The sequence below is a fragment of the Acanthaster planci genome, linkage group LG13 (assembly GCF_054643075.1).
Source record: "Acanthaster planci isolate LZ-2023a linkage group LG13, COTS_SCS, whole genome shotgun sequence".
Taxonomy (NCBI): Eukaryota; Metazoa; Echinodermata; class Asteroidea; order Valvatida; family Acanthasteridae; genus Acanthaster; species Acanthaster planci.
Genome location: NC_141789.1, coordinates 1,481,397 through 1,493,592, shown reverse-complemented (window position 1 = coordinate 1,493,592; position 12,196 = coordinate 1,481,397). Strand labels below are relative to the sequence as shown.

The window sequence follows — 12,196 nt, the reverse complement described above, 5'->3', positions numbered from 1 at the left end:
AGATGGGAATTTTCACTAATATTGATCTTGGAAAACTACACAGAAAGCAAGGAAAGCAAGAGGATGAGATTTTTACAGCCTCCAACACCTTTCTAAGATCTTATTCCTCTTGGCGGAGCTGAAGTTCTCCAGCTGCAGAGACTCCTGCGTCACAAAGGCCACAGCCAGGTGAAAGAAGTTGTTCCAGAGCTGGAACTCAAAGTCGTCGATGCGGACGAAGGAGCGGTGCAGCACACGGGCAAACTGCTTCATGGCAATGAGGATCACTCTGTGGGGGGGGGCAGAGGGGGAAATTGGAGGAGGGAAACAGTGTCAAGATGAGCAAACTGATGACTCTTTAATGCCATGAAGTGCCAAAAATATGCTGGGCGTCTTTGACAGGAATTGATCATCTCACCATCTACTTGCAGAACAGATACTGAGGACAAAACTAAGCCAAGACTTGAGACTCTCTGTCCACAAGGTATGGCTACGGCTGGAATTAACACACGCCCCTATGGCAGCCGCTGGCTGGCAGCCAGTTGATTTTGGACGACACTCACCTGTTCTGCTGCACGATCATGGTGGCCCAGTCAGGTGGGTAGACGTTCTTGGAGATGAGGTCTCGGAAGACCATAAAAATCTCCATCAGGAAGTCCAGGAGGTCGGTGCGGGTAGGAAAGGAGTTGATGTACTCCTGGTAGTGGAATTCCGTCATCTGGTTGAGGATGGAGATCAGGCAGCTGACTAACCTGCCCTGTGACAGAACAAAAATTACAAGTCAACAAAGTCTGTGGGATTTGGGCAGAAAATAAAAAACTAAAAAAAAAAAAAATCGGTTCAAAAACAAAAGCTTTTCCACTTCCTGTCTTGTTATAACATCATCATTCCTGATGCGAAAACATTTGCAAGAAAGCAGTGAGAAAAAGGGCTCATTTCCTGGATGTATAGAAATGTGCTGAGCCAAGAAACAGGTAATTTCACGCTTAAAACTTGTGGACTAATGAAACAGAATGAGTCACAGAACTTACTATAAGAGTATCGTCGTTGCCAATGTACATGAAGACGACTGACTGTATGACGGTCCGTAGTAACGTGTGCATGATTTCAGAGATGTCCCCGTGTGTTGGTCCCTGCCAATAAACAACCAAAAAAATGTAACGAACTATATGACGAGGTATAAGACACCAAGAATTGATGGATTAACAACAACATCGATTTGAACCAGGGCTGTGCCGAATATTCGATCAATTATTGAATCTTCAAATATTATTTTCCGAAACTGAATATTTGAATGCAAAATTCATGAAAAGGGAGAAAGGGGTAAGAAGTGCAATTTTCCCCACAAAAAAGAGGTCATGTCTCTGGAACAACTGCCACTCACCAGGTCTTTCCTCCACAGCGTGTCCACGATGTCACTGAGGACGTCCGCCACCAACCGCATGTCTTCCTTCTTGGTCAGGAGATTCTTGAGGAATTCGGCCATCATGGGGACTAGTATCGCTCGACATTCTGAGAACAAACAACAGAATATCGGTCACCAGAGGGGCTAAATTTTCAATCCCTCAAGGGAATTCCTGACGGAGTTTGGCCAAGCTCCAAGTCTATCCGCCACCGGTCGAGACAATGTGACGAGCTCTACAAGGGACCACTCACGTCTGAGTTTGAAGAGTTCGCTGTGCACCACGTCCCGGATGCAGTCCAGCTTCTGCTTGACCAGACGCTCGGGCGGCAGGCTGACCAGGAATTCCTTGACCAGTGCGGCCAGCTCCTCTGGCTCCAGCATGGTCATGGTGTCAGTCAGCGTGGAGGGCAAGTACTTCATGGAAGCACCCTGAAAGAAAAGACAGCAGGGTAAAGAAGGACCCAGTTTTAATAATCAAAGGTTAGATCTTCAAAGCGTCCATACGGAAATTTAAAATTTTCTTTCATGTAAAGGATGGCCCAAGTCAAATTCGTCTAGTTTTTCTCTTGTTCAATAAATAAAGGCAGCACAGTAGGGGAACATGAAGATATTTTTCAAAGTGTGCTTGGGCACAGGTGAGGTTACAGATTACTACAGAGAAAATCTGTTAAAGTTTAACCTGGCAAAGGAGAACGTTGTCGGCTGTATACGTCATGAGCCATTTAAGAGATTGAAAGACATCCTTCAGAAGAGCTTCAAATTGGTTCTTTCCGGTGTTGTCACCGTGCAAACTGCACAAGAAAAACAAGTAAATCTATATGACAGGGAAAAGATTGAATTCATTGTTTATTCTTGGATCAAAAGTCTTTCCTGAACCAGTATCCTCGTGACATCAACAGTTAACAGCACCTCTAGTTTCAGGTGAAATTTAAAGGTGTGCTGCACTGTCCTCAGCTCCTTCAAGGCCGTCCTCGTACCCATATCCTCATCAGTGTATCTACCTCCACTTCACTTCCTCATTAAAACAAAATCCTTGACTTCATAATCTGGGGATGCACTGCCCTCGGCATTTTCTGGTCCTATCCCTATCTACCGGTCTTCTCTCTGCCAAGCCCCCCCATCACTTACGCGGTGAACAGCATCCTGGATTTCATGATGAACCTGAAGATGTACTCCATGGCCTTCAGGGTCTTCAGCAGCTGATCCTGCATCCCCTTCTCCCCGGCGTTGTCCAGGTAGTTTTTGAAGACTCTCATGAGCTTGCTGAAAGTACAAAATATGTATTGTAGATTAACCTACAGGAAACCCAGCAAGAGAGGCAGACAGACCGACAGAAATACCAGCTGAACTGCAGCAAGGTTTTTTATGATAACATCAGAAGCGTAACGGCCGCTACTTACACATCAGCGAAGGTTACGCTGTAATGTTCCTTGATGTAGGCATCTAGGACTGGTCGGAATTGCTGGTACTTCCGATCTGCTATCAGCCCGATGATGAAGATCTGAAGACAGGCAAGATTTGAAGAGAAAGATCAGAGCATGTGGCTAGAGGCCCGGCCCCGCAAGATTCATGTGGGTGACTGGAAGTACCACGACTTACCAAGGCATTGAAGACTGGCTCGTCGTACTCGTTAGACTGTGGCGACTCTGTCAAGATGCTGAATAGTGCATCCAGGGTGTCTTGAAGAAACTACGCAAGAGATGAGAAAAATCCCTGCTTTAAATCTGACAGACAACGATCAGGGAACTGATTTCTTTTTAAGCAGGAGGTAAATGGACTCAATTCTACATACATTTGCTGGATCAGGGAAAACCCAAACGGTTGGGACCGAAATTCTTCAACAACTTGTGAGTATACCTTGACCACTTCTTCGCCGTCCACTTTCATGAGGGACTCCAGGTTGGCCTGCAGGTTACTCCGGTCTGACTTCCACTTCAGTAAACCCAGCAAGTCAACTGTCAAGTCAAATACAAAAGGCAGTGTGCCAGAAATCCATAACTGGAAACACTGATTAAGTTTCCATGTTCAAACCCTCGCTTACCGCAGTTTGCAAAGCTGTTGGTGTTTGAGGTACAGCACAGACAACTTAGAAACAAGTGAACAGCAATGCCCAAACAGTTACTAACAACAGAACCACTCCTAATAATAACACAAGGCTAGCACATTATTTCATTGAGACAGAAGAAGTCATATTCCAAATATCTGTTGACTAGATTGATCTGACGTATAATACAGTTTGACTACCAGGACCGCCTCCTGGACAGGCTCTACAGAAACCAAACATCAAACCCATCCAGGATTTTATCAGTTACAATATTTTAGGGTCAGTGTGTTCAGATCTTGAAAAGACATCAGTAGCTCAATGTGTAAAATCTAGTATCTTATCAGAAGGACAGTGCTGTCACAAAGATGACCAGATGACGAATGGCTGATATATATATTGCCAGTGCTTACCGTTCTGTGTCAGCTTGGTGGAGCAGACCAGTGTGGCAATCTGCAGCGAGTCCTTGGAGCTCAGGCCGTAACCCTTGCTTCGACTCAGGCTGCCCGTGCTCCCCAGGCTGCTGGAGCTCCCGCCACTGCCGCTGCTGGTCTGGTGCTGGTGGCGTCGTTCCAGCTCCTGCCGGGTGGAGGGCAGGTCCAGGTAGTGGGTGCTGATGGTGTCCTGCAGCTTGTCGCACTTAGGGGATAGTGGAGAAGAGTCGTACAAGAGTCAGGCCATGTCTGAAAGCTATGGCTGAGGCTGGATATAACATATAAGCCTATGGAAGCCACTGGCAAGTGGCTTGCCATAGACCTGAGTATCACTCTAAGCCACAGCAAGTTAATTCTCAGACAGCCTCTGTTTTGGTCGAAATGCTGCACATCTATGCCTGGAGAGCCCCTCGACTGGTAGCAGTGACCAGGGTTACTCCACAGAATATCAGTGGTTGCTGGTTTGACCTAAGGCAGCCTCTGAAGACCAAGACAAAATTTGAGCATACGACTGAATAAAGGGCCCCCCCCACATTGCTGGCAACATTCAAATTAATGAGCAGGCTAACCCCAATTGGCCAAGATGAAAAGGTCAGGATTACCTATCCAAAGGGAAATAGAAATTTTTTACCAAAATTTGACAACATTTCAGGGATTCACACTAGGCTCTGTATCAATTAAATGTAAGGGATGTGAAAGATAGAGACAAAACAATCAGAAATACTGAAGAAACTTGAAGAGGTTGAAGTTAGGTGATTTTACATTACCTTGTACACCAACAGGTCATGCTCCCCATTGACGATGGTGGTCCCAATATCCGTCATCAAGCGGAGGTAAGCAACACCAAACGGTTTCTCTTGTCTGTCTTTGGCTGAAACGGGTGTCAATTTAAAGCGAAGTATATTTAAAGACTATGAAAACGGTGACATCTGAGTTAATGCTTGGACCCAGATTCAGCGGATGACTGATTAGCAAATAAAGTAAATGTTTGGGAATGGCACTGGGTAAACGGACCCAGATTCAGCGGATGACTGATTAGCAAATAAAGTAAATGTTTGGGAATGGTACTGGGTAAACGGACCCAGATTCAGCGGATGACTGATTAGCAAATAAAGTAAATGTTTGGGAATGGCACTGGGTAAACGGACCCAGATTCAGCGGATGACTGATTAGCAAATAAAGTAAATGTTTGGGAATGGTACTGGGTAAACGGACCCAGATTCAGCGGACGACTGATTAGCAAATAAAGTAAATGTTTGGGAATGGTACTGGGTAAACGGACCCAGATTCAGCAGACGACTGATTAGCAAATAAAGTAAATGTTTGGGAATGGCACTGGGTAAACGGACCCAGATTCAGCGGACGACTGATTAGCAAATAAAGTAAACGTTTGGGAATGGCACTGGGTAAACGGACCCAGATTCAGCGGACGACTGATTAGCAAATAAAGTAAATGTTTGGGAATGGCACTGGGTAAACGGACCCAGATTCAGCGGACGACTGATTAGCAAATAAAGTAAATGTTTGGGAATGGCACTGGGTAAACGGACCCAGATTCAGCGGACGACTGATTAGCAAATAAAGTAAATGTTTGGGAATGGCACTGGATGAACAAAGAGCAACCAATTTCCCAGAACACAGTAAACCCTGGTACAGACCACTGAAGGGGAAAAACGTTTTTGTAAAGAGAAATTCCTTGTGGCAACTGAGGCTGAATCTGAATCTCTTGTCTAGTGCCAGGTCTAGGTATCCACTCTTTTGGAAATACACAGAGACCTGCTGACAATAGACCTAGCCATAGCCACTGGAAGCCTGTTTGGGACACAGCTCGAGGTTAGGATTTGGCGCTGCACAGATTACATCATTAGATTCAAATGAACTTCTTTGTTTTACAGTTCTGATTATTACACCAGGACAGCGACCTATACAGCTATAAAACGACAAGAAAGACAGTGGTGCAGGAGAGTCTGTGCTTACTTTCTGATGAGGATCTCTGCTTAAATGTTATCCTCACGTGGGTGTCTGACTGACAGAATTCTTCGATGGGTATAGCTACCTGCATAAAATCCAACATAATCTGATTACTCTACTAGAAAAATGTTTTTGAACAACTGAAAAATCCTATGAAAAAGAAAGAGTTTGTCCTTAGTGAAGGCACAATTCAAGATTTAATCTAATCATCTCCCTTTTTTTAACCAATGCAAACTTTCTCCAGGAATTTCCTGACGACCCACCTTGACTGTCTCGTAAAACTTGGGCGATTTGACTTGGTAGTACACGACAGACTGATATTTACTGCTTGGTGGCTCCCCTGCTGCTGTGTAGATAACATCCTGGGGAAATCAAGGATAAAAGGTTAATTGGAGAATTTACTTGATAACTTGTTGAAATCTGATCTTAGAATGACTACAAGAAGGGATCTGACATCTTACTGAGGAGCATGTGGTGTCAAGCAAGTCTTGTATTTGAGTCCATCACAAGTCATTCAGTCTTCAGCCAATTCACAAGCTATTCAAATGAGCTGTGACAAAAGCATTCCTTTGTCATTGTTCACCCCGTTACTTATGACTGGCCTTGTGAAGGGACTTGTGACTGGACTTGTGAAGGAACTTGCGATGGACTCAAATACAACGCTGTCAACCAGGTCATGCAGGAACAAATGGAAACAGTTAACAATTTTGATTTGTCCTAACATTGGGGCAGATCGGAGGATAGACTCTCATGATTATTCTGTCACCTCAAGGACCATGCCATTGCTGGAGCACACTTCGATTGACACCTCCACGTTCCGAGCCTTGGGTTTGTTGCCTCGATCAAACTCCCCTTGCAACAAGGTCACATAGACGTCATTGCGGACGTCACCTGAAAGTCAAAAGGGGTCAACGTTAGGAGGTCGAACCTGACACCAGAAGACAGGGGCATGACAAACTTGGCACTGACTATTCCAACAACTGCCAACTAGCACGCAGTTGATGTGGGTGGGCCAAATAAAGGTTAACCATAGTCCATGATCGATCTAGCTTGATACTGATCAGGTAAACAAGACTATGACATAATCTACCATGACCTCTGACCTGGCATGATGACCTCTGGAAAGCCCATCTTCTTGGCAATAGCCGTCTTGCTGTCCATGAGATGTGGATAGTCCTTCCAGACCTAATCAAACAAAAAAAACAGACGCAATCCCATTATGAAGCCAGAATATTCCAAATATAAAATCAAGCTTAAGAAAGATTATCAATTACCTTGCGACAAATTATTCCCAAACTTTTCCTCACGAAAATATTTTTGAGGACTGCGTAATCATTTTTGAGTACAAGACTTGAGGGCAAGTCCACAAAACACACAGGCATAATGTGAGGCATGATTCAGACTTGAACTCCCGTCTAGCCAGGTACCTGCTTGATGTCCCCTGGCATCATCTTCAGGCCCACCCAGATCCCTTGACCCTTGTGGTTGATCTCCCTGGCGACCACCACCTTGCGCACCATACTATCCAGTGAATCTTCCCCGGTACTCCTGCAGTTATGGAGAGCCAAAGATGCAATATTAAGGAGAAACCATCGACAAAGAATTCAATGCAACCGTCGCAAGCCGCTGTGGTCCATCAGGTTGATGTTTATTGCCAGATTCACAGCATGAAATAACGCAGGACATTATTTTCTATTCCCTCTGGATGTGATGCCAGTTCATCTCAGGTGGCTGCCCGGCTATGATGGTGGTCAGCATTCATGATCCTTGGTGAAGAGAGGCAAGCAGGAGTGAAGTGGCTAACCCAGCAGCTGGATTTGAACCCCGGACCCCCTGCTCAGGAGTCACCAACCTTAACCACCAAGCAAACATTCTCCCATCAAGAGTGGAGCGGCCTCAAGCACGCCGAGCCTTTCAGTGAAGCTGACTTACGCTTGGAAGGGGAGGAAGTGTTGCTTGTCCTCGTCCGTTTCGATTCGGCCCGACAGTATATCGCTGATGTTCATGGCACAGACGCCAAACGGCCGCCTCAACCCTGTGGTGTACTTCTTGTTGTTATCTCCTTCCTTAAGCTCCATCTTACCTGAAGAGTGTCCCCCAAAATGAAGAGAGGCGTAAAGGGGGGGAAGGTGACAGAAATTGTGGCAGTGACAGATTTGTCAAACAGGGGAAAATGAAATGCAAGAAATAGTTTGCCAGATGTTGTCTGGGTCCAACAAAACCAAGCAATTTGGAAATTGGATGGATTATGAAGAGCTTGAGTTGAACCAGCATTTACATCCCCTAGAGAACTGCCAATTTGTATTCTAATCTGGTTCTGGTGCCTCACCTATCCTGATAATCTGACAGACCAGGAACACTCTCTCTCTCTGGAGATCTTTAGCACCAAGATCCTGAAAAGAAAAAGAAGCCCAAGAAGAAATAAATGACCCCCTGTCAAGATACAGACGGACCTGTAAAACGATAGAACTGTGCTGTTTTCATGCATTTGAAACTTTCATAAAATATGGTAATTATTCTGGAAGAACATGGGCTCGAGAAACTTTGAAGAAGACCATGTTGTACAATCTTACCGTGAAGATCGTCTTGAGGCTGTACAAGAGACTAATATCTCTTGGGATGCCTTTGCTGCTCCATTTGGCGACAAAACTCTCACTGGAAAAGTAAAATTGTGAGAACAGAAATTTCTAGTATAGTCTCTCCAATTCTCTTGACCAGTTTTTTATGCCGCGCTCTGGCCAACAGACCTAGTGTGTCAGTCTTAAAATACTAGAGACAGCTAGGAGAGACTGAAACACTTGTGTCTTTGAGCAAGACATTTAGGGCAAGGATCAAACGTATTTTTCCCCTTCTGATGCAAGTGCACTGGAGGAATGGACCCATTGTTCTAAGTCCCCACGTACTCCTGCATTCGTAGGAGTACAATTCATTGTCTTGATGAGCAGGGGGAGAAAAAAAATGCAAATCTGGCGCAAGGTTAGAGTATTATTTTACATTGTAATTTTATAAATTAGCGTGATCCCGTCTTGCTGTTTAAATGGCTTAGAAATGATTCTCTTCTTGACAGCTTTGAAATGGATGATAAAAAACAGGTTTTTACCTGATGTGTTTTTGCTCCTTGGCGTCATATAGGCTCATCAAGACGTCGGCATCTTCACCGATTCGGCAGACGACGTTCTTCAAGTTGACAAACAGATTGTAGGAATACACGTTGGCTTGTTTAGGGATCTTGGGCAACCCTAGACTGAACTGGAGGCAGATCAGAGAACAATCGTCATTTATTTCACCCAAATGAGAGGAACCCCAGTCTGCGAAACTTTAAAGGCTTGGTACAAGTTTCAACATTGGGATATTAGGGTACATTTTGAGTATGCTGAAACTGGGCCTTTACCAATGCTACACGTAGGTTTGGAAATTCATACCTTGATGGTTTCTGGAGGAGTTGAGGTGATTATGGGATTGTGTGCTTGTATGCTTACTGTTTCGTTCTGTTGCTGGCCTATCCTTTGTGTTGCCGTCTCATGCTGCTTGAAGAGTGCCACTGTGCTGATAGAGAACGGGTCTTGTATGCCTCCTTCCTCATCTCGGATGACCAGGTCTAGCCCGAGAGCCCTGTAATGCAAAGAAATGTGCGAAGCTTTGTTGAATCAATTGTGGTTGGGCTCTCCATTCCTCGATGGTGCCCATTCCGGTAAATCTCCGTGTGGAGGACATCGGGAAGACACAGGGGAGGGGGTTGAAAGATTCATTTCATGAGATTTGGAGACTGTGTATGAGGTCAGCCCTCGGGTCTGAGGTTGATTGCAATTTGATGAGCAAGAAATCAAGCGTAAAACAGCTGTTAACACAATCACATGACCAGAAATGGACCTTGGGCTTTTGAAAGCGAGTACCAACGACATTCAGCAGAAATATTCAATGTATTTGCTTATTCAAAGAGATGGCATTACTACATTAGTCACCACTGCTCCTTCACTTGCTATCCTTGTTCTTAGTAAGCCTGAGGCCCCGGAGCAGTTTGGATGGCCACAGCATTTGATTGGTGAGGGAGACATTTAAACCCATTTGTAAGACCTGCGGACCTAAGACCTACTTGTACGACTGACTTCCTGCTGCTGCATTAGTTCACAACTGCATTTTTTACGTTCTTTGTCATCCTGACAGACACGCTACAGGCACACTCGCTTTGTACTTCTCAGTCACCGCGCTCGGAGTCATTTCAGGCCCGTCGACCCTACCTGTTGCCGCAGTCGATCTTGGAGGTGACCTGCTGCTTGAGTTCCTTGAGTTCGTCCACGGGCAGGGTGCCGGAGACAATCTGCTTCTGGCTGTCGATCAGCTCGTACATCATCTTGTGGATGGTGTTGAATAGTTCCCTGTTTATCTTCTGAAGTGTGAGGTCAGAGAAAGAACAATACGTCCATTGTAGTCTGATGGTACCCAACGCGGGATGCAGTATCCATACGCCGTTCTAATGACTGGTCCTGACATGGAAAACCTCCTTGAAATGCACGGTGGACTTTCGCCACAATTAAAAATCATTGGCATTATGATGCGATTTGAATAATTGAAATCTAATGACCCCACAGGTGCTGCTGATGATCATTTTACTTACAAACTGAAGAGGCAAACTAACCCTAACCCTCCCCATTTCTCCAAAATCCTTCTGGCAGTTTTGGAGGATTTGGGAGGATTGAGGGGGGGTCCCTGGCAAAAAGGGCCTAGGGAGTTAGGCCAATAGGGTTAATAAGTATTAGCAGACACTGCTTCACCCAAACCCTGGAAAACAACAAGGTTTTTACCTCATTGTACTGCTTGAGTATCAAAACAGTAACAATAAATGCGTACTAAAATGGTCCTCTTAATTGTATCAAAGTACCAGCGACAGAAAAGCAAAGACAAGGAGGTCATTACCTGAAGATGCAAAATTGAAAGGATAATAAACCCAACATATGGGTCTTGGACATTTTATTTGTGGGGGAGGGGGGCCAGCGCTGGCAAATCTTGGATGTGATATGGTGCTCTATTCAATTCTTCAGGAATTGCGGTCATGAAGATGAATAAAGAAATTGACTGGTGCGGGATACCGGTGCTCCACCAACTGAACTGTCCAGTCCAACGTTGGTGGCTCTTCCCATTTGTCAGTGTCATTGTTTGAGGGGTGCTCACAACAAGCCAATGAACCTGGAACACCATGTAAGCCTCTGGAATTCTGTTAGAAAATGCTTTTGTGGTCTGCAACTTTGGATAATTACCGTTAGTCGTGCGGGGCTGCCGCTGCTCTGGACAGTGCAAAGACAAAAGGGTTCATTTGTTTCAAATGATGGGCAGACTTACCACATAGAGCTGTTTCCATAACACACCCCATTCTCGGATCACCGTCGTCAGCTCGTGCACAACAGGTGTTTCCTTGGGCGTAACTGTCTCCAGGACATCCCTATTGGATGGGTGAACAATAATCCAGAAATAAAGCACAAGGGAAGACAGAAAGACACTTCCCTGGGAAGTTGACAAGATTGAGAGTAGTTCTGACGCCATCACAGAACAATTTATTAAGAACAAATAAAAGGGTGAGAATTTAAACACGCAGACACCAAGGTACTCACCCTACATCCCTTGTGTGGACCTTCCTTTGTTCACGTGATGTAAAAGAAAATTAAAGAAAATACTCATTTTGCTTGAAGGTTCCTCTTCCTTTCATGACAGATGAACCTTATCCCCAAAATGACTCTACCGGTATACTTCTTTTAAGAGAAGGGAAAATGTCCTGTGGACATGGGTAAGTCCACAGAATGCCTTCCTGTCCCGCATCCTGTTTGTTCACAAGGCCACACTATGTATGTAAGGTTAGTGCACTTGTTCTGTTGTAGGGCGTCTTATGTTATTTCATCTATTTTGTGGGGACCAAAAAGCGCGGAAATTTGGTGAAAGAGAAACGTCCCTACAACTTGGTCCTCAGTTTGCCGAACGAAAGAAATTGTCCCCGTGGTTAAGACCCCACACACACAAGTGTGTATTCGCCTGCAACTGGGGACCCCCTATTGTTCCTCTTTTGCTGGTACTTTAACCTTTTTAGAAGACCACCCATATGTTTTGTACACAGTTGTCAATCGGGGACCCTCTGTCAATCGGGGACCTTATTGTCCTCTATTGTTCAGGGTCCCCAATTACATGCAGAAACAAACTCACACACACACGTGCTTTACACAGAAAGTGTGGACAATCCTTTGTTCTCCTGTGGTTAACATGGTTAAGGAAACTTGAGGAAAATGCTCCTTTTTCTCCAACTCGGATAACTCCTTCGAGCTGGATTTTTGATGATGATTTCCTGGACTGTTCCTTTTCATTTGCCACAGATAACCTTGA

The 12,196-nt window shown here is 44.9% G+C and overlaps 1 protein-coding gene across 4 annotated transcripts in view; it reads right to left on the bottom strand.

Moving 5' to 3' along the window:
• Window positions 1-12,196, bottom strand: part of LOC110979850 (dedicator of cytokinesis protein 1-like) — a 41,186-nt gene that overhangs the window by 17,511 nt on the left and 11,479 nt on the right. For 3 of the 4 annotated variants that reach the window (XM_022235962.2, XM_022235964.2, XM_022235967.2), the window contains exons 6-29: window positions 11,168-11,267; window positions 10,069-10,217; window positions 9,310-9,442; window positions 8,931-9,079; window positions 8,404-8,485; window positions 8,160-8,223; window positions 7,763-7,913; window positions 7,258-7,378; window positions 6,934-7,015; window positions 6,597-6,721; window positions 6,094-6,192; window positions 5,837-5,915; window positions 4,627-4,730; window positions 3,839-4,064; window positions 3,242-3,339; window positions 2,984-3,073; window positions 2,785-2,885; window positions 2,513-2,647; window positions 2,064-2,175; window positions 1,636-1,813; window positions 1,364-1,491; window positions 1,011-1,112; window positions 543-736; window positions 89-268 (exon numbers count right to left, since the gene is read on the bottom strand). In XM_022235962.2, the coding sequence (XP_022091654.1) occupies window positions 89-268; window positions 543-736; window positions 1,011-1,112; window positions 1,364-1,491; window positions 1,636-1,813; window positions 2,064-2,175; window positions 2,513-2,647; window positions 2,785-2,885; window positions 2,984-3,073; window positions 3,242-3,339; window positions 3,839-4,064; window positions 4,627-4,730; window positions 5,837-5,915; window positions 6,094-6,192; window positions 6,597-6,721; window positions 6,934-7,015; window positions 7,258-7,378; window positions 7,763-7,913; window positions 8,160-8,223; window positions 8,404-8,485; window positions 8,931-9,079; window positions 9,310-9,442; window positions 10,069-10,217; window positions 11,168-11,267 (2,982 nt within the window). Of the gene's footprint in view, window positions 1-88; window positions 269-542; window positions 737-1,010; window positions 1,113-1,363; window positions 1,492-1,635; window positions 1,814-2,063; window positions 2,176-2,512; window positions 2,648-2,784; window positions 2,886-2,983; window positions 3,074-3,241; window positions 3,340-3,838; window positions 4,065-4,626; window positions 4,731-5,836; window positions 5,916-6,089; window positions 6,193-6,596; window positions 6,722-6,933; window positions 7,016-7,257; window positions 7,379-7,762; window positions 7,914-8,159; window positions 8,224-8,403; window positions 8,486-8,930; window positions 9,080-9,309; window positions 9,443-10,068; window positions 10,218-11,167; window positions 11,268-12,196 lie in introns of all 4 variants that reach the window. The other variant, XM_022235963.2, reaches the window with a different exon arrangement.